The sequence below is a fragment of the Chelonoidis abingdonii genome, chromosome 7, assembly GCF_003597395.2.
Source record: "Chelonoidis abingdonii isolate Lonesome George chromosome 7, CheloAbing_2.0, whole genome shotgun sequence".
In the NCBI taxonomy this organism is placed as follows: domain Eukaryota; kingdom Metazoa; phylum Chordata; order Testudines; family Testudinidae; genus Chelonoidis; species Chelonoidis abingdonii.
This window is the reverse complement of record NC_133775.1, coordinates 98768665-98791043: the sequence shown is the minus strand read 5'-3', so window position 1 is coordinate 98791043 and position 22379 is coordinate 98768665. Positions and strand designations below refer to the sequence as shown.

Genomic DNA, 22379 nt, shown 5'->3' with positions numbered 1-22379 from the left:
GCAGCACCCCAGTTAAAAGAGGCACTGCGGTCCAGGGACAGACACAGGGCCAGAGGACAGGCAGATCACTGGCCTGCAGAGGGTGCTCCAGAGCTGAAAGAGCTAATTCCCAGAAGTCACCAGCAGGAGGCGCTGAAGGGGTAAGTCTGCACATCTACAGTATCATACCTGGTTTTCCTTAGTTTCGCTGGATGACTTAACTGAAGTCTCAAAGAAATTACGAGCTTTCTCAGCCCTTCACCGAAAGGGCAGGCTTGCAGAGTTTTAGCAAAATTGCCGTTTCTCTCAAGTGCTTCTCCAACAGATCTTTCCAGAGAAATAGAGTTTTTAATAGTCTGAATAAAAGTCACTCTCCTACACTCTCACTGAGTCAGTTTTCATTAGCACGGTATGTGTGTGGGCATAGTCCTACCAGTCCCTTAGTTACCTTTACAATTTTCCAGACAAAAACAGGAAGAGGTAAGACCTGAATTTCTAAAGCATTTTTTTTACTTATTTTGAAACACACACCCCTGCCTGCACCCTCCTCTCTCTGCTTTGTACAGCCTAAAAAAGCAAACTAAAAGAGCTAAGGGGGAGCGCTCTCCCTTTTGCAGATTACCTTTAAGAGAACAAGCACTCCTTTGCACAGTGTCAGTCCTCTTGGCTTTTATGCCCCTACAGGTCTTGCTTAAACATACCAGTTGCACCAGTTTAACCTAAATTGGTTTAAAAATTATTTAGTTATAATGGTGCAAACACCTGTGTGGACAACACTTAACAGTTTAAAACTCAGTTATAGCGGTCTAGCTTGCACCTGACTGTTGTCTACATGGGGACATGGCACTGGTGTAAATCAATGTGTGATTTTAAAATAAATTTAGTTAAACTAGTGCAAAAGCATGTGTGGACCTGTGTATTTGGTTTAGGGCTTGTGTACATTACCCACTGGATCGATGGGCAGCAATCGATCCAGCGGAGATCGATTTTATAGTCTAGACACGATAAATTGACCGCCAAGCATTCTCCCATCAACTCCAATACTCCACCAAGGTGAGAGGGGCAGGCAGAGTCGACGGGAGAGCATCAGCCATAGGCTTATTGCAGTGAAGACACTGCAGTAAGTAGATCTAAGTATGTTGACTTCACCTATGTTATTCACGTAGCTGAAGTTGCACAAGAGATTGATTTCCTGTGCCCCCCCACCCCCAGTGTAGACCAGGCCTTAGTTTAAGTCAATTCCTGAAACTGAAATAAACCTGGTTTAAACCAAAATAAAAGTAGCCACTGAGCAAGTTTTTTGTACCAATTTAAGTAAATTGATTTAAAAACTGATTTAAGTTAAGCAATGCAATTTCCTTGTGCAAGAAAGGCAAAGGCCTTGTAGGTGCAAGCTACATTTATAAAGACAAGTTTAAACTGATATAAAGATGCCCCCACACAAAGCTTCACTAGTTTAACCAAATGGTTTAACATCACACCTTTAGTTAAATTGGTGTAACTTTGTGCATAGACCAGGCCTTTGTATACAAATTAATGATACTCTAGATTTTTGTATTAGGAGAGGGATGACACCCCCTCAAGATTAAGTTGTACTTGACCCCTTTATTCACCATTCTTCATCAGCCTACCTGGAATTCTCTGCTTGAAAATACACGGCAATGGGCCCCATTTACAAGATGTATATTACATCAATTATATTTTCTCCCATGAAATAATATCCCATGGGCCAGACCCTCAGCTGGGGTGAACTGGTGAAATAATTGGAGCCACACTGTTTTATACCCGCTGAGGATCTGGTCCACTGGATTCTGTGTGATAGAGCTTCATACCTACAAAATTTCTTGACCATGAATTCAAAAGAAACAGGAACTTGCTGCACAAAATTGGTAGAGCTTAACAACACATCAATGTAGACTTCAGTTTGGAAGGGGGTGCTGGGGGAGAAAGGTCTTTGAGTTTGTATTTAAGTGTATAATTGCCAATGCCAACCACACACTAAAAAAAAGACAGCACTGGTTGGCAGCAGCAATTAATTTCTTAACTGAAACTTGACCAACCCAACTGTGCCCAAATGTTTTAATTTGCCTATTGCTACAATATACAAGGGAACTGGCAGTGATGTGTTTGCAATTAAAACCAAAACTGGCACAGAAATTGCAAAGCTGGCAGAAGAGCTAATCTGCCTGCCATGATCACAAGATTAAGTGTTTATGCATTTGCTAATTACCAAAGTACTTAGTTCAGAAGGACTTGTACAACAAAATAGCTAGTGGGAACTGCATCCATGAAACTAGCCCATGTAGAGTCCATACATGCCACTTAAGTCACTAGTTTGATGGGGGGGGGGGGGAAATGCAAGTGGAATGGCTGTGAAAGGGGATCTCCATTTCATCTGCACACCAGGATGAAGGGGAATGATTAAACTTGGTGCCAGCCCTAACTAGGCTGGAAGGGATGGGATGATTGGGGAAATTGCAGCTACATGGCTCCAGCACCCTTAGCATCCTATATAAGTAGCATGGGAAGGGTGACTGAAAACACCACTCAGGGCCGGCTCCAGGCACTAGCTTACCAAGCAGGTGCTTGGGGTGGCAACTCCGGAGCGGGGTGGCACTTTAAGGTATTTGGCAGCAATTCGGCAGAGGGTCCCTCACTCCCACTCAGAGCGAAGGACCTCCCACTGAATTGCCGCAGATTGTGATCACGGCTTTTTTTTTTTTTTTTGGATGCTTGGGACAGCAAAACCCCTGGAGCCGGCCCTGACACCACTCAAGCATATAAATTACAGCAGCATCCATAAATGGGGCCCAGAGTTTTGCCCTGGGCTTGGGGTGTGGATTATACAGGCTTTATGGGTGAAATGACTGTCACCAATAAATAAATTGGTACCTAGTTATTCACAATCCATCCATCCTCACATACTCAGAGTCAAAGAGACGTTGAATGTGCTTCCATTCAGTTCAGGAGGACCAGCAAGTTACATTCCATACTGTATGTTGTTGTGTATTGCAGCTAACCATGAAAGACACCTCACACACACATTGCCCCTGCAAGTGGAATCTTACAAGTTATCATCAAAAAAAATGGGAGGAGGTGGGGAAATGGAGAGAAGACTTTAAAAAAAATAAGTCACGTATCAGCATGAGCGTGTTAGAACCATAATAGTCTTATCCTCTCCAGCAATGGCATGGGGCACCACGAAGAACAGCTCTCAACTAAGGAAAGCAGATTAAGGAGACTATTGGGTAATATGGTTATCCCAGAACAAAGGTAGTAAAGTGAGGGATCTCTGGTCTGCCTGGTGGATCAACAACAGCCTCAGTGAGGAAGTGCACAGGGAGTTTAGACAAGGTTCCATAAAAGTTAGGAAAGAAAGAAAACTGGAAAGTTGGCAAGAGAGAGCACCACTGCAAGAGATACAAAATGCTACACATTAGATAAGGAGAGTGAAAGCCCTGGAAATGTGGTATTATGATGATTTTAAACCCTTGGAACTAAAAGACGGAACCTGAGGTGAGACCCAGACGTTCACTGTGCTATTTACAGATCCCAGAACAACTCTGTTTAGAAACTGGCTGAAAAAACAGTATTGCACAGCAGAGAGAGGACAGAATAATAAGATTGAAAAGACATTCATTATACCTTACTGAATGTTCTGGGACTAATGAGTATGTAAAGAATGAATGAATGAAAGGCTGTTCCATTTGTTGATCTAACCTCGGGTGCAGAATATATGGAAAAGATTTCTGTGCGTGTTTTGTGTTTATGAAGCCTTTGCAGAAATCACTGTGAAAAGAGGGAATGCTCAGGAGCTCATGGAAGTCCAGAAAGACTACTGGTGGTTGACTGAAACATATGGAGCCTATGCTTAGTTACAGCCAAAAGACCATAATGAGTGGACTGTGCCTGTTATGCCCAGAAGACCATGACAGAATGGGCCCAACAGGGTAGAGGTGGTGAAAGCATATGAGGAAGAACAATAATATTCAGGCTATCACTGGAGCTGGCAAAGGGGTGAGCTCTGATGAAAATCTGAAGTAGCAATGGCTTTGCTTGGCTCTGTTGATGAGGTAGGAAGGACAACTTTTAATGCAAATGATGGGTATTCCACCCAGGTATCTATATGGTGCAATTACAGAACCAGTTTAAATAATTGTTCCTGGGATCATGGAATGTCACATTTCAAGAAATGGGATCCAACACATTGCTTGGAGAAGTTAAGTGTAATTGAGATAATTAGAGCAACATGAAGCATGAGTCAAAGTGCTGAGCAGAGCAGTGCTTTAAAACTTGATTTGAAGCTGAGTTTAAGCATCTCCATCTGTAAAACAAGGGTGTCTTAAACAAGACTGAATATCCTTAAAATCTGTGCTCATCTCTTAATACAGGGGTTCAATACATGGGACTCAACACGGGTAAATGGCTGAAATTTAAATGGCCTGTGATGTACAGGTGGTCATCCTAGAAGATCTCATAACCCCTTTTGACCTTAAACTCTGACTTTAAAGTTGTTGCTAGTTCCAAGAGAGAGATAAGGAGTACACACATTTTTAAAGGAATAACTCAACCGCATTTTTCTGAAACATCATTTAGGACAAAATTCCTCTCTCATATCCACATGGGAGTTCCTGATGGGCGTTCTGCTCCTGTAGGCAGACCCGGATATCAGAGTCAAGCTCTGCTGCATGGATCTGAAAGGAGAGTCTTGCCTTTTACAAGACACATACATTGTCTTTTTAAAGTAATCTACAAACCAGTTCAGTAAAAGCTAGCTGAATTTGTTTCCACACTGTTAGTTCTGTCCCAAAGCTCAGTCCTAGCAACACAATGTTCCACAATAATCAGCCAAATCTTCCCTCCCATGGCTGCACTCCTAAACCTCCGCAGGGTTCAGCTCATTGAGTTGCCACCCTGTTTTCCCCTCAGGGGAGGGAAGGACTGCAACTGCAGACAAGGGTATCTTCAAATCATATGAAGGCCAAAAATCTGTGGGGAAAATCTAGCCTCAGACACACATCTTGGGGGCAAGCCTATCTGTACTTCTGTTTTGGCCACATAACTTGCCTGTGCTGCTACTGATCTCTTGGTAGGTCGCAGACCTTACTGCCTTTTGTGCAAAGACAGGATGGAATGGAAGATCCTGCTGCAGGAAGCCACATTAATTTCTGCTGGCTTTTGTGGGTTACCAGGAGAGCTGCTGCTTATGGCAGCTATTCCCCACCCCGACATGGAGATGGAAAGGTTTTAGAGTAGACTTCTCTACTCCTCTTTCTGCAAATTCTAGGCCATATCTGCTGCTTGGCTTCCTTCTGCACAGCATCTGGCTAAATGTAAACAGTAATTTGAGGATATAATTGTGCCTGGGATGTTCTTCAAAAAAAGAAGCAGATAACTCTTGTTACCTAAATGAAAATAACAGCCATGCTTTTATTTAGAAATGATACAATTCATACCTCCCACTTTCTGCTGCTATGAAACCTACGTGGGGTTTGGAAGAATTCTGCTAAGGACAAATTCTGGAGTGTTATTAAAGCTGGCTTTGGTTGATTCCTCCAGCTGTCTGAACTGTGAGAGTTCTCTGGGCCCAGAAGGGAATCAGTGTGCTACAACGCAAGAGGTGTCAAGCAATGCACAGACAGCCTGCGTGAACACGTGTGCCTGCATGCTCTCATCTGTCGCTCTTGGTCTGAAGAACAGAGAATTCAAAGCCAAAACATAGGCATGATTGATGGCTTTAATATTTTACAAACAGATATGCTAGTAAGACTCACTTATGCAGCCAAATAACTCCTAGTTCCTTCGTGTCTTCAAAATTTGGTTTATATCCAGTTGACAGAGTCCTCTAATATTTTCATTATAAACCTTTCTGTACCATATGAAAGGATCCTATTTACTTCTGACTTTGCCTCAAGCCATTAACTGACAGACTGGCTGCTAACTACAGTTAAATGATTTCCCAGAGATTACGGTTTAAGTAAAAAATGTTCCAAGTTAAACAGGCTTCTTTACAACAAGGAATTTGAATTATGCATACAACTGTTGAGGTTTTTCTCATCAGCATGTTACAAACTGGTAAATAGGCAATGACACTTTGTTGTCAGATTAATAACACAAATTTGTATAGTGCATGTATTTTATAAAACATATTGGGATCATACACTCACAACAACATTTCTATCCAGCTACCACCGCCTTATGGAATTTATCATTTATGTTGGAAAAGCTATTTGTTTTTTCAAGTGAAACAAAATACCCATTGCCTGCGAGGGGGAACAGTGGTTTGGAGCCACCTGCAACTTGCTGAAGGATTATGAAGTTACAATTTGTTTAATATTCAGAAATACATGCTGTAGAAAGCAACAGTAGGGTTTTTTTAACTGTTTGGAGTATTTCTAAAATGCCCATCACCTTAGTAGGTTGACAGTGGGTTTTGGACAAGATATTTGTTTTTAAATTTGACATGGCTTTCCTTTCAGTGCTTCTGAAACAACTTATAAAAACACTGAATAATTAAACCTCAAAGAAAAAAAATGAGGCACAGAGGAGTAAAAACCGATTTTACAGAGGGAGTTCATGTCAGAGCTGGGAGAGGACACAGGTTCTCTGACTCCTAGTCCTGTGCTTTAGTCACAAGGCCATCCAATTTCTCTTCCACAAATCTTGGTAACATCCTTCACTACGTACATGACTCAAACATTCTCCATTATCCTATATACAGCTACTATACTAATGCACATTCATTAGATATCTACATGTTGTGCCTATCAGGCAAAGCGCCTGGTGCCCTACATCAATAAGATCACTCAATTACAAATAAATAAATATGAACATCTTACTAGAACCTAGATGCTAAACACAGAGGGTCAAATCCAGCCCGGTGGAAGCAGGCACAATTCCTTTGAGTGTGTTTCATGGTTGAGATTCACAGTTCATGTATTTATTTTTGCATTTTTTTCCCCCAACTTGTGCCAAGAGCGACACACCGAGCAACCATTTTGAATGTCATTGTATGAATGACACCAACCTCTGTGCTGGACACCTCTGCCTGCACACTTACTGAAGACAAATCTGGTCTCCTTGTTTATCCTAGTATTCTGCCTTAATCCCTTAGAACATATTTTTATTTACATGCACGTCTGTTCTTTCCCTGCTACTTAACACAGTTTGGGAAACAGTTTTCACTAGTCCTGCAGACATCCACAGTTGTTTGCAAGTGTTGGACTTGACTTGGCAATAACCATGGGTTTTGACTGAATTATAAGTTAAGTCGCAAACAATTTGGTGTCTAGTATTTGAACAAATGGACTAATGTGACTAACTTCATTATGCAGGAGTATAATGTAATCATCACTGGTCTCACCTGGCAATGTTTTCAGGTGACACTTTTGAATGTTTTGCCATCATTTCCATGCTCCCTGTGGATTGTGGATCTTCACTGCTTTCAGGTCTGCCCTCTGCAGCAGTGTGGAGGATTCCACCCTTTCCAACTTCTTTGCAATACCAACTGCTTCCATTAAAAATTTGAAAATGGGGTGCAACCACCTCCTCCTGCTCTGTGGCAGGTTTCCTTCCAGCTGAGGGATTTTGGCACCTTAATTATCTCCATTTTACCAGAGATTCCACTTTCATCTGACACCATATAATAACAGTGTGACACACAAGTGTTGGTAAAAGTCTGATCTTCACTTCCTCCCTCCAGTCACATGACAGAAGTTAGTCTCTGGGGCTGGATCTCAGCTCTTTGTTCAACTGTAACTTGTATACCAGATATGTAGCCACCTCCCCATCAAGTATCCTGTGTCAAACAATTTCTACTGTTTGCTTCGTTTCATTTTTTCAAGCCTGTGTGTGAGGTGAGCAGGTTGCACAATCATTCTACTCTATTTGTCTTCATCATGGTAGCCAAAAGAGTAACTGTCACAAAAGTGAAGATCAAAGTCTTATTTGTAAGACAGTTGGCCCTAAGGGTGTAATACAATCCCCTGTGTTAGGCGGCATGTGTTTAAAACTGCTCAAGTGCTTATTAGTTTGCAATGGTCTCACCTGCTAGTGGCGGGAAGTCTAAAAAAGGAGAAATGCAGTGGTGGTATAGCTGTATTGGTCCCAGGATATTCGAGAGACAAGGTGGGTGAAGTAATTATCTTTAACTGGACCAGCTTCTGTTGGTGAGAGAAGCAAGCTTTCAAGCTTATACAGAGCTCTTCTTCAGAACCTGAAGAGCTCTGTGTAAGCTTGTCTCTGTAACCAATAGAAGTTGGCCCAATTAAAGATTTACTTCACCCACCTTGTCTCTTCAAAAACAGAGAGAGAGAGAGAGTCAGCTATAAGGGAGTGGAGTACTAGAGGCCAAAGTTGTTCAGGTTATTTTGTTTTTTAAACCCAGAAAATCATGAGTTAAACTCCCACCATGCGACATAGATTAGCTTTAGCCAAGACCTACTGTGTTGATTCACATATGTGGGCTGGGCTTAAATCTTTACAAAAAATAATGTCTCAATTTTTTGTACAGTGTGCAGTGCTATAGGAACCTGATCCTCTAGGCACTATGACAATACAACTAATGTAATTTTAAATATATTACAGTCATACCTTTGCAAGCAGGTTTACAACATTTCTAGTTACACAATAATTTCAATCAACGCCAAACACTGAAAACTGTAATTTGATGTAATGAGCAACTCTTTCTTTTGAATGCATGAGTAAAACTGTCTCTGTGTTAACTCTTGCATTCAAGTGCCACTAAGAACTTCCAATACTCAAATGTAGCACCAATCTAACATGTATTCTTTAGTGAGTTCTGCTCATAATAAGTACCCCACAAAGTTTCCCTGTACCAGGCCAGTGGAGTGGCAGGAAACCTAGACACACTTATATTCCCAAATGTGACCTTGGTGTCAGCCATGAAGTTAGTCAGGTTGTGAGCGTGGATTGCTTACCACTGAGATGGGAATATACCCTTAAAAACACTGTGATTGTATTCACTTGTGAATACATTTACTTTATGAGGCTTGTAGAAGTCCAAATTCTAAGGACTATTTCATCAGGGTTTCCCCCCCATCTTTTAAGGAACTACATTAGCAACAGCTAACAGTTATTTGATGGCACTTGATTCTCCAAACTTACTGAAGGCCTGTAAACATTCAACAGCTTGAATAAAAATGTTAGACAATGTTACCACTGGAAAGGAACTCTGAAGCTGGACGTGGGACAAGATTTACCCTTTAAGTTAAAACAATTTAAATGCTGAATAAAACTCCCACCATGAATCATTTAAACTTGTATTTCTCAAAGACTGTCTACTATACCATTACAACCACAGTTACATCTGATTTGAATGAAACGTCAGACATAATGGTTTTCATGCCAGCTACGGTTTTCATGCCAGCTATTTTCTTGAAAACCTTATTATTTTGTTTGATATCTCCAAAGCTTTTCTCCCAATCCCATAAGCAAACTAACTTTTAGGGAAATAAATAGTTTCCAGTGGATTTAGAGGAGACATACAGTTCAAGATAGGGATGGGCTTAAGCCACAACATTCAAAACACCCCTTCTTCAAAATTTGAAGATTCTTGGATCCATGGTCCAGATCTCTACTTACAAAAGAAAAATTCAATTACAGATCGACACCTACATTGCAAACTTTTTTAAAAAAAGAAATACCCTTAAAATAGTGAGGATCTTTTTAAAAACAGGGGAAGTTCAACTGATGTGAATTGACCTAACATTGTTTTCCATGGAGCTATGAGAATTTACATGAGCTGCGGATCTGCCTCCCAAATTCCAAAGTTTGGAGATTATAAATTCTCAGGCTTCAAGGCATAAACGAAACTAACTGATGAGGTTAGGAAGAAGCTTTCCTTTTGCACAAGTTATTCCATAACTGCCTACTGGTGATTTTCTTGCACATTCTTCCCAATACTAAACAACATGGTCTGATTAGGCATGGCAGTTCGTAAACCTAGAGCACTAGGTAAGAATATAAGTTTTGACAGTCACACTTCTAAAGATCAGGCAAGTACATGCTTTGCTTCTATGACAAACTGAAAACTTAATAAACCATACAAGAAAAATATGACTGTTTAAGGAAATTCTGTTGACAATGCCTGTGAGAAGAACTTCCCTATTGAGGGAAAAAAAGAAGAATAATTCAGAAGAATGGTGAAAGGATAACACAGCTCATGTTTTCAAGCACGGAGGCTGTCAAATTGATGACAAGGAAAGGGTTTTCCTGTAAGAAAACAAATCTCTACGGATTACCCATTTTTTCAATAAAACTAGTCAGAGGAGCAGGAATAAAAGCAGAAAGAAAAGGCAATAGATGGAAAACTATTTATGGGACAATAATGTCCTGTTTCTAAGTGTATTCAGGTCAGAGCACTCTGTGGGTTGCATGCATGTGGATGTCAACGCAACTATTTCATGATTGCCAAAATTACTACTAGCCAGCATCCTCTGTGAATGGCTATTTTTAGGACCCAGCTTTTCATGTGGTATAATGATGTGGATTTTACAAGAGTATTTATAATGTGTTTCATATGGTGTAGAGTCCTGCTCAAATTGGTTTGTATCAGAGAACATTTAAGAATTGTTTTCATTTCTTACTTTATATTATTGCTTCTGCTTCAGATTTAGGGTTAGTATTTGGTTGTCCTAAGTGACAAAATTGGTTGTCATGGCATTTCATCAAATCAACTCATAAGCCCAGAAAACGTTAGTAGGGACCTGAAAATCTGCTTGCCTCTTAGTGTTCTGATTTCAAAGCCCACATTGCCACCTGTTGTAAGTTATGGCATGAAACCACAGTCCAAAGGCCAGATTTTGGTCTCCATTATACCAGTGTCAATTAGGTTATGCCTGCCAGTGTAACTGAGAGCAGAATTTGGTCCAACATCCAAACAGCAAAGTCATATTAAAGAGGTTGGATGCAGAACATTTTTTCAGCAGGAAACGACTTCTTTTCTCCTTCAACTTACATGACACAAAAGCATGTGCTAGTGATTTTCAGGACGCAATATTTTACAAGATCCAAATAATTAACCATTGCATGCCATAGAACAGGAACCAATTTTCATTTGGTAGATTTTAGAAGATTTTATCTCTCAAACATGAAAACAATATCTGTAGGACCACTCTTCTGTTAGAACACAGGTTCATTTCAGGAACCTTGCGTGAAGAACATCAACTAAACAATTATTTTAAAAACATGCTCATTTTGTTGCCCTTTTGCTGAGTCAATAATACTTTGTGATTCTACCCTCTCACATTTTCTTTTTTGTATATGTCACATCACAGAAGAATCTGTTTCCACTAACATATGCCATTCCAAAGAATAAACCACAGGAGAAAATAAATTCAGCATACAGCATAGGGTTTGAATCACTTTTTAAAAAATATACTTATTTGGTCAGTCCATGATTACTGTGTGGCTCTTTAACGCAGATGTGTATTTTGTGTATACAGTTCAAACGGCTCAGCGGAACAAAAGAGACACTCAGTGTTTTTTGCCTTACATTTGATCAGACTTCAGACTATTCTAAGTGGATGTGGAAAGTGCTCTAGATTAAAATACCTAGTTTTAGTGTGTAGTTAAAACTTCCCATGTTAGTTTTTAAGAGAATACTAATTTTGGGACCGAGTAAAACAAAATGGACCAGATTCTTTGGTGCAGCTGAGTTGTGCTTAGCACGGGACCTGAGGTTGGGGGTGTCAGCTACCTTAGCGACCCTTTAATCTTGAGCTTCTGGCCAGTTTGACAGTCTGGATACCAATGGCGCCAAAAGGCCACTTTGTCAGCTGGGGCGTGCCAGAGTATGGATGCACCCCCCAACCATGACCCCTTTCCTATGCCAATGAGAGACTAGAAAGCAACTCTGACTTGGAAGGAGAGAGAAGACCAGGAACAATCACAAGATATTTAGATGCCTAGAAACATTGCTGAGTGACCATTTACACCAATGTCATATTAACAATACTACTAGATCACAGAGCATTAATTAAGCCTTCTAGTCAATAATTAAAGGAAACAGTCAGTCATAGATCCTCTAGAGAATTTTTTAATACTCACCAATACATATGAAATGACTCCTCACAATAAGTAGGCTTCGACGCATTAGATTTTTATCTGTAAATGTCAGTAAAACGTCAATTTCACCCCTTCCCCCCACAAACTGAGGAAAAATATTTCCTCTGATGATTGAAATGTAGTTATAGGCAAAAAAGAAAAATGTTGCTGGAGAAGTTAGTTTGATTTAAAAATATTTACTTGTACAATCTGACATGGGCTGTTGACAGTTTTTGTTTTAACAATTAAAGCTTTAACTTTTTGAATCTCAACATCTGTCATTAACTGTCTGCACCCCCATTCTAGCAGCCTTCATAATCTCCCACAACTGTGAATTTACATTGATAAAAATAAATGCATAAAAACCCGATATTAGCTGTTGAAATTATTTAAAAAAAAAAAAAAAAAAAGCTGCTGCATTGATAGGCTTTGCAGAATATCTCCTTTTAGAATCGTGTTCTATACATTTTATCCTTTGATGCTTTCTAACAGTTCAACAAGTATCACGTTTATATTTTAAAAAAATTATGCACCAAGAAGATCAGCAGCTCGCTTTATTTCTGACTTGAACTAAACACTCCATATACCAGGTGCGGAGAAAAGAGTAGCAGATGGGCTTCCTAACTAGAGGTACCATTGCTCAGAACTAAACCACAAAGGGCCTATTCAAATGCTTATCCAACTGCTTCCTTCTCACTCAATGACATACATCTATGAGTTAAGTTAGGGGCCAGTTTCTGCCATCCTTACTCACATTAAGTAGTATCTCACTCTGAGTAATCCCACTGATTTCCATTAAACTACTCAGCTTGCGTAATGGTGGCAGAATCTAGCCCTCAGTAGCTTGGAGTATGGTGTTAATTCAGAAACCTCTAAATGCAAAAAGACAGAAAAGGGTGAGTCTCTGCGGTGATTATGCGTCACATGGTGAGGAGAGACCAACACACAGTAAGAGAGATTTGGCCAATTTGGTTTAGAGGTGACGGAGAAAAGGCCTTTGTGTGCATTTGGATCCTCAAGGCTCAGAAGTATACGATGCTGTGATTTCCTTTACAAAAACAAAGTAGGAGGATGTAATGCTCCTAAAATGTGCTAACTGGTTGCCCTAGAGAATGAAGTCCTCAGTTTATGCACACAATAGTTTTGGTGCAGACAGCATGAGGCGCCAAGTGTGCCTCAGCACTAACATGGCAGGGTGAGAAGACATTCCATTATCCAGATCATTCAGAACTTCCTGTCTGCTGGGATGGCTAACCAGTCAGCTCAACAGCAACAATGGCTTTTATAATGCAGGTACAAGTCCATCAGGAACTGGACTGAGATGACGAACTGAAAGGAGTCAGTGCTATAGCCTATCAGATAGTAATGGTCTTTAGGTCTCTATGATCCAGCTAAATTAGAACTAGCAACCACAAAGTGAACAGCTCTGTAGCCCATTAAAACTCCTCTGAGTCATCAAGTCCTCCTATTGAACTTTTGTTCCATCTTCCAGATCCAGGAAGATTAATGAGCAAATATCATGTTATAGCTTTTTTTCTTTTCTTGAGGAGCTATTTGAAAGAAGGCAACATGAAAGAGCCCATGTGGGGATATTCATGAGATCCCACTGTAGCAGCAACACAGGACATTGTGTAGGCTGAGAACTTTCCCCTAGGATGGTGACTCCTTTAAGATTCTGACAAGAGTCATGTACATAGTTTACTGCCTTTGTGACCTCCACCCACCACCGGTAAATTGAGGCAACAATGTAGACCACTCTTTGAGAGATGCTGACAGTACCAAGAAAAAGCACGAAGATAAAGAAGTAAGCTGTAGTGAGAGAGGCATAAAAAGCTAAAGAATAGCAGCAGAGAATAAAGGAATGAGTATTGTCTGATGTTGAGTCACTCTAAGCAGGGTCATGCATCACTGATTCAAGGTAGTAAGTGAGAGGGAAGTTGCAGTTCTGGTTGTGGCGATACACTACCCCAGGAACCACTACAGCAAAGTACTTTGCGGATGGCCAGCACTAAAGCGGAAGTGGCCCATTGCAGAATCAAAGCAACAATGAATCCATGGAACCCTTGGGGGGTTTCCATCTGGACTCATACCCAAGGCAGAAGTCTTGACTGAATGGCAGATGCACAAACTATTACAACTCACACAAACCCACTCTGTCCAAGAAAACATTATTCATCTCCCTACAAAAATACTCACATCATTCATTTAAATTTTATATGAGCAGAGGTAGAGGACATTGGATTATGAATTTCCTTTATTTTTTCTAAGGCCACAAGTGAATCATGAAAGTGAAATGCTAAATTGCATTAAAGGAACTTGAAATGTGGTGTCACTGTAATACTTACAGTGCAAATGTAACCACTGCCAGACAGAACCGTATAGTGAAATACATATGAATGATAGATACTTCCTTAAAAACAGCTGGTATGTGTCAGTGTACAACTGTAATCTGACATCTTTATATACAGACAGTAAGGATCAGACTTTAATCTTAGGTGTGCAATGCACGTAACCGCACCCTGAAAGATCTGCTATACTAGCAGATTTTCTAAGATACATAGGGATACATGCTGCTCATATATCTATTATTAAAATCTGGCCCATCACAGATACACCATGAGATAGTAAATACAGTCAGCCATACGGACGTGTTAATGTGTTTGCATGCTTAGTCACAGAAATGGTTACATGTACAGGTAAACAAGAGAAGCATTCTGCCGGCAACTCTGCACTGAGGATTTCTATGTGAACACAGAGGTTTAATAGTATCTGCAAGTTGACTGTAAAAAATTGACTGCAGGCAGAAATGTGTTAGTCTTGAGCTTGGAGCAATATTGTGTTAAAGATTTTATTTTTAATCTCAATTTGCAAAGAGCAAAATGGTGAGTATTAGGTTTAACAAGTACGTTCCCTTGTTTCAGACACACTGTATCCCTGATAAACGTAAAAATCACTTTGTTCTTCAAAGTGAAAGTTTCCAGGACATTAATCATTAACATGGATGAGCCTTGTGAGTTTTGGTTTAGGTTTGTTCTTGTTTTTAAAATATTCACACAGCTGATTTGGTAACACTTTAACAAACAGCAACAACAATAATCCAACCTGCATGGGTGGTGACTTTAACACATGTCAAAATTAACGTAATTACAACTAAATACCAGTAAACTATGCTCATGATTGATGCAACAAGTGACAAGGTATCCTATTAAGGAATTGTTGCGGGAGGATACGTATACGACACCCTTTAAACATGTGCATACACCTAACTCACAAACAAAGAGAGTTATAGAAACAAAAGTTTTTTATGTGTGAGATTTTTCTTCGACTTTTTTCAGTCAAAATTTTTTTAAAGGAAGTTTTATTACCGGGGGAGGCAAAGGGCCATACCCTGTCATTGCTTCTTACACAGAACTCTCTAATTTATTTCAAATAGTTCAATTATTTCAAGTACTGCTTCAAATACAATATGGTGGTACAATATGAATCCATAGAAATTAAATTTTCCTCAGGATATGACCACAGCTGAACCAAACGTAAATGAATAATTTGGAATCTCTGTCTCTTGATACGTTTGACCATCCAACATTTCACTTTGAATATAAAGAACTATTTTCACCCTCATCTGATCTCGAGCAAGGTGAAGAGATAGATGATGTGGTTTGGTTAGGGGAGAGCAATGTCCCTGCTCGGATGTCCCTTGGCCAGGCAGTTACTTAACTATCTCCTTTCCCTTCAGGTGACAGAAGCAGGATAACTGGTGTTGGCACCTGCAGGGAAAGAGCACTGTCCCACTTGTGCCCAACAGTGTGGCACCTACCGTCAAGAGAAACTGATTGAAATCATGATGGCTCCACCGATTCACTTGCAACAGGCACTAGTGGTAGGGCACAGAGCTACTTTTCCTTTGCAGCTGCTAGTCTGAGCTAATCTATCTAATCAGGTATTTATATGTCCCTGAGCATCTAAAGAGATAGATATTGACACATTATGATTACACTGAACCCAGTAAGAGTTTTGCCATTGATTGCAATAGGGCCTGAATCTGCCCCTAACATTTTTTATCTCAAACCATTACAATATTTGCACCAATAGGAATGTGAACCCAAAGTTCCAGATTTAAAGCATATTGGAGTAGCTCACTGAACTACATTTACACATTATTTGTTGGCCACTTCTTGTAATACTACTCTTCTGTTCATATTCTAGAAAGTCAGGGATCAATGTTTTGCTATGTGATACTTTGGCACAGCAAGTGGAGGGAACTTGCCAGGAACAGGAGTGATTTTCAGTCATTGAGAAGGCAACTTTGCATCTCTGAGGGAAAGGCGCTAAAATAGAATTTAGCCCTGTCTTGTACTAGTAATGGAGGAGACACAAAACTGAATGGCTTGTCTAGAAAACTCTGGACTCCTCCCAGGTGAAATGGGCTACAGAGGATAATTCTGGGGAGGTTCTTAGTATGTCTTGTTTGGTTTAAGGAAGATGGGCTTCTTTTTTCATACTGAGTAAATGCTAATGTATTCTAAGGAAGCGGTTAGAGTTTGTGTAGCATTGCCTTCTACTGAATGGAAACTGAACTGGTTCGCTGTGTGCCATAGATGTCATACTGCTAACAGCTAATGGAGATTCCCTTTTAGCTCAAACAGATTCTGATATTATCACATGATTCCTGAGAACTGGGGCCATAGGCATATGCCTTGTGTGGCTATGCCTTAATCCAGCCTTGTCCAAGGTTGTAGTCAAACCTCACTGAGAGAGAACCAAATCTGAGGAGCCCCGCAGAGTTATAGGGTATCCGATTTTGAAAATCCATGCAATCTTCCGTCAATGGCATCTCACTGTGGCATCTCAAGTGGGTGAAGCTTAGGACAGTACTTCTACTTTCCCCCTTCCAATTTGAGCTTTGGTTTGAAGATCTATTCTTAAATACTTTTAAAGAGATTCTGTGGGGTGTTTGTCTTCCAAATAACTGGGGGCACTGAAGCCTCAGTTGCTGGAGTCCAAAGAATGGGAAAGCCACTTCAGAGTTTTAGCCTTGTATTTGAAAAGCATTAATTATTCCCTAAATTACCTTACAAGCCCACCAAATCCAACTGTGTTGCATGGAAAATGACAGCAAAATTTGGCCCCAAGACTAGATGGTCTGATCCTGCCCAGTTAAAGTCACTGGGAATTCTGTCACTAACTTTAGAAGCGCAAGGTTGGCCCCTACGCACTTCCTTATTTTATATTCCCATATACAAAATGCAGGAACTTATCAGTGCTTCTGAAATCCTTTAACTACCGTGCGCTACAAGATGTAACAATGTTCAGAAAACTCCCTCAGGCCTAAACTCAATTATACAACCAGAGCAAGAAGATTTTAATCTGATCAAAGTTTTAACATGTTTGACCTCTACTGTTTGTAACTACCTAAAAGACAGATGTAACTACTAAGGAGGCACCTTAATTTGCTTTAAAAGTCATTTGTACCATTTAAAAAAAGGATATAATTTTTTGATTTGATGTTTCATTTGGAAAAATACTTTCTGAACACATTCATATTCATTCATTGGAAGTTTCATGCAGATTTGTAACTGACAGAGTCTACACCTTCTGTTCTTGAGAAAGCTCTAGGTTTCTCAGAGGATGGAGTGCGCGATTGGTCCCTGGATACACATATGCAGCACCAATGTTGACGATGCTAGTCCAGAAAACCTTATGACCTAATACATCCACAATCTGTGCAAAGCATGCTCAAGCAGGTATCAATATGATCGATCATAATCACAATAAAAAAGCCTTATCAGTCTATTGCAGGGGCAGCCTGAATTTAACCAGTGTGCTAAATAGCTGACCACAGGGCACTAAAATGAGGTCTTTAGCAGGGATGCTGGAACAATTTGTATAATGGGGGTGTTGAGAGCCATTGCACCAAACTGTAAACCCCATATATGATGAAAATTACTTCAACGGGAGGTGTGGCAGCATCCCTAGTTCCTGCACCTATGGCCTTTAGCTACCATCTCACTGTAAGGTGAGAGCAAAACCCATCAACTGGAGCATTCTACTGCTGGTGAACTCAAGCACCAACTCACTTTTAAATTATGCTTCAGGAAAGGCACACATGCACATAAAAATCAGGATTGGGTGCATTTCAATAAAATGCATATGTATATATGAAACCTACTATGATATGAGGTCTTGACAAGAGATCAGTTCAAGCACTCCTGTCCATTACTTCAGTTAGCAAGCTACGACTGAGCCCTAAGGGAAACTGAAACAACTGGGGACAGTGTGAAAATAAATTTTAAAAAAAATTAATGTTACCACAGTAATGCTAACGTTGTGACTTGTTCACAAAAGTACAGACACTCCAAACTAACTCCAGCCTTAATTCGCAACACCATGTCTAAGTAAAGCAGGAATCTCAAGACAATATGTAATTTTATAATGCACTACAGTGCAGGGGTTCAACTTTCAGCCTTAATTCTGAATGCTCTTGGATCTTTCAGGGATTTTTGCTATGCCTGAGGTATATTTTTCTTAATGGTTTAATGAAAAACCCCTCTGACAGTTTGAAAAAGCACTGCCTGGTTCATTCTCTTTTTTTCGGGGGAAGGGGGAGGATTACAAAATTAATCCCAGCCGCCTACAAATGTTCACAGGAAACCCCAGTTAGAGAAAATACTTCACTACCAAGTAGATGCACTACAGTGATGTACAACCCCATTTTTCACATATTAAAAGAAAACAAACTCCACTTCCTTAACCCGCCAGAATTTTAATTAAAAAACACAATATTTTTCTTGGAGGATGAGTACAGTATCCCAAATCCCAGATCAGTCATAATGCTGATCACACAATCAGCGGGAATAACCATCAGATCAAGACCTACTTCTTATAAAACATAGACAGTATTAATATAATCACAAATGATAGTAGTAAAAATACTTACTAGGTTAACTTTTGTAAAATCAGTCAATCAATACCAGCACAGACCAAATTGCCCGGAAGAAAATATTAAGAGTTATACCTATTGCACCTTGTTTACAGTTAAAGGAAGACTAGCAACTTCTCTTTGACTTAAGGAAGAACTCTTTCCGTACTTCTTAAAGATATTGCAGATTTTGAGAGAGAAAATTAAATCACCATTTCAATCCATCAAACTTAAGGCATTGCACAATCTGTATGGCTTGATTTAAAAGATTTCCATTGATTTTAAAGGGCTTTGAATCATGCCCAACCTGCCTGTCATTTTTCACTCTCTTGGTTTCTGTACTGTTTGTTTTACTCTGTCTTCCTCCAACTGTAAACCTGTACTTTTTTACATTAGCAGTGGTGGGAGGTTCCTTAACTGGTTCACTAACCAAAAGCCTATTTCTTAACCACACTGCTAATAAATAGGCTGCCACAGTTTTAACCAATAGAAGAAGATCTGCAAAGGGTTAAGATTGATATAAATATTCACAGACTTCTGAAGCATCTGAATAGCTCCTGTGCCAACACAAGTGACAGCTCATCCAAGTTCTGTACCAGGGAGCACAAATTAATGCCACTGTAAAAAACAGCTTTAGTATCACGCTTCAAAATATAATAGTGAAAGAAGGGAGAAATTAGGGGATTAACAGGAACCTGGAGTAACGGGTAGGGGGATAGTAAGCAAGCGACAAGATGCACATACAATCCTCCATATTGGCACTGCCTTGCAAATGTATCATTTATTTTTGTACAATGAAGAAAATTATAAAAACATAGAGGCAGGTCCTCAGCTGCTGTATGCTGACTTTGGTGGAATTACTACAACTCCACCAGCTGAAGATCTGCCCGGTAAAGTGTAACTGCACTACAGACACGAAATTTCAAAAATAACTAGACACTACCACTATCCCGCAAGCTAACTACTTTAAACCTGGTGATATTGCGATTGCTTGGATGATGCACACAAACGTTATTATATTACACCTTCACTCAAAGATTTTCATAGCATCCCACCGCCGAAGCAGTTTTCATAGCAGCAGTTTTTGTATTCTTACTTTTCCAATGCACAAACCTCAGGTGTACATTGAGGAGGTCAAAATATATTCTTCAAAATCTTGTAGAAGTAAGATCAAAACTAAAAATGACAACCATATTCTGTTCTCATTTACACAACTCCTCCAAGCCCAGAATAATGGTTGAAATCCATGCAATCACTCCAGATTACCAGCAATGCTAAGGATGGCAGAAATTGTCACTTTGTGTTTGTTAGTTGCAATTTCTGTTGGAAACTCTGCTAGAGATGGCTATGGATAGGGATTTTCTGCTAAAAGCCCTCCCTAAATAGCACACTATATCAAAGAATTCATTTAGCACAACTTACTGTAAGTATTGAAGCGTACCTAATTACTAGAACTTACTTGATGTTTCTTTGCAAAACTTCTGTAAAATAAAGATTGGAACAAACATTGCCTGCTAGTCACATTAGACCTTTGTGTAGGACCAACTACAATTAATTAAATATAGTAAAACATCCATCAGTATGGAGATCATCCACAACTGAACCCTTTCATTTGGGGGGGAGGGGTAGCGCAAAGCAAGCCATTTTACAAGGGGAAGTTGATCTGGGGCTAAACACATAAATATTAGATGAAAATTTGTGATGTAAGTAAAAATGAAGGGGGTATTCTGGAGGAGGTAGCTCTTGCTCTTTTTGTTGAAACACTGGAGATGAAACTAGAAGCTGAGGTGATCTGAAAAGAAGCCGCTCTGGATAATTCAGAACTATACCACTGTCCTATGGCTGAGCATCACTTATCCTCTCTAGTCTTTTTCTTTTCATTTCTTTAGGCCACCATCCTAGGCATTTTAGAAATAATGCTACATGATGTCAGTAAAAGCACTGGCGTCAAGTGATTGCACGGCAGACAGCAATATACTTCAATTGTGAAAGGTTAACAACTTCTCGAAAACATGATGAACTCACCAAAGGCGACATAGATCCATTTGGCAGATAAGGGTCTGAGAGCATTAGAAAAGGGTAGCCAGAATAAGCAGATCCTTTGTACATCCCCGTGTCCTGATGCTTTATACCTGTTAAAATTAAAGTACATTAAGACTTGCCTTGCAACAGGTCATTCCTCTGCCTGTGCGAGGTGCTTGTAGTTTGCAAACAGAACATTACCTACATCATATATTTTTGGTGCCTTCTCTACTAGTAGAATTATTTCGTGTGCATAGTTTGCCCTTAGGACTTAAAAAATACAGTCTGTTTATATCCGTGGGACTAGTCCATCCCCATCAACAATAGCTTTGACTTGGCTTTAGCAACAAAGCCAAACAAAAGCTTGTGCTCAAGCCTTTTCCCTTTCGGGCGAAGCAGGCTTCACACAGCAGCAGTATTCCTGGACCATCAACCCTGCATCACCGCCGCTTTGAAAAACTTGCCTCCCAGGACCCCACCAAGAGCCGAGCAGATCAATAATATTTCAGACACTGTGAGAAAGGGGTGGATTGTTTACACATTAAATGTCAAGGGAGTGACTAAACCCCCTTGCGTTGTGGCAATTCAATGGATCAAGCACGCAAGGGCTTCTTCATCTGGCGAATCAAAGTTCCTCCCTGATTTTTTGTGTGTGTCTGCTCTGATTTATAGAAAGAAACCGAAGTTTCTCTTCTCCCCCCTCCCAGGACTCAGCGCATCACCCAAGTGGTGCGGGGGGGGGGTACAGAAAGAGGAAGGGCAGGAGAAATGAATGGTTTATGAAACTAACCATCTTCCATGTGATCCGGGAGTTTCTCCTGATAAACCCTTTGAGGATCCTGCACACGCCTGATCGCCTGTGGGAGAGGGAGGGAAGGAGAGAAAAGCACAGCAGGGGGCGGGGGGGAGACAAAGTTTTATTCATTGCAGTAAACCAGAAAGAAATCAGCTGGAAGGAGGCAAAGCCCTTTGTGCGGGCTGGGCGCTGGCGGCGGGCTCTCACCTCCGGATCGGCCGCCGCGGCAGCGGGGCTGCTGTTGCTCTCGGACTCGTTCACCAGCGAAGACTTGAGGTCGGCCAGATCGCGCTCGGTGAAGGCGTTTTCCTGGATCTTCTCCTCTTGCTCTCCTTCGTCCTTAAAGGCGATCATCTCGTCATTGGCCCCCAGGTCATCCCCTCCGCCGCTGCTGAGCTGGGGCATGGTCCCCACCCCCCGTCCCCGCCTCGCCCCTTCCGAGCCACACGGGAACTTGGCCGGCTGCAGCCGCTCTCCCCCCACCCCCCGAAGATCAAACCCTTTTTGGAGGGGAAGGGGCGGGGGCAGGGGGGGTTGCAATGCTGCAGCCTGGGGGATGATGATGAAGAAGCAGCAGCAGGATCCTGGGGCCAGCAG

At 40.7% G+C, this 22379-nt stretch overlaps 1 protein-coding gene across 9 annotated transcripts in view; it reads right to left on the bottom strand.

The window, feature by feature from the left end:
* TCF7 (transcription factor 7) overlaps nucleotides 1-22373 on the bottom strand; it is a 115154-nt gene extending 92781 nt beyond the window's left edge. For 3 of the 9 annotated variants that reach the window (XM_032783489.2, XM_075068147.1, XM_032783491.2), the window contains exons 1-3: nucleotides 21990-22373; nucleotides 21777-21843; nucleotides 20990-21096 (exon numbers count right to left, since the gene is read on the bottom strand). In XM_032783489.2, coding sequence (XP_032639380.1) covers nucleotides 20990-21096; nucleotides 21777-21843; nucleotides 21990-22187 — 372 coding nt within the window. In that variant the 5' untranslated portion in view covers nucleotides 22188-22373. The remainder of the gene's footprint in view (nucleotides 1-20989; nucleotides 21097-21776; nucleotides 21844-21989) is intronic. The other 6 variants (XM_075068145.1, XM_032783492.2, XM_075068144.1 and 3 more) reach the window with 5 other exon arrangements.
* Nucleotides 22374-22379: the final 6 nt, after the last annotated feature.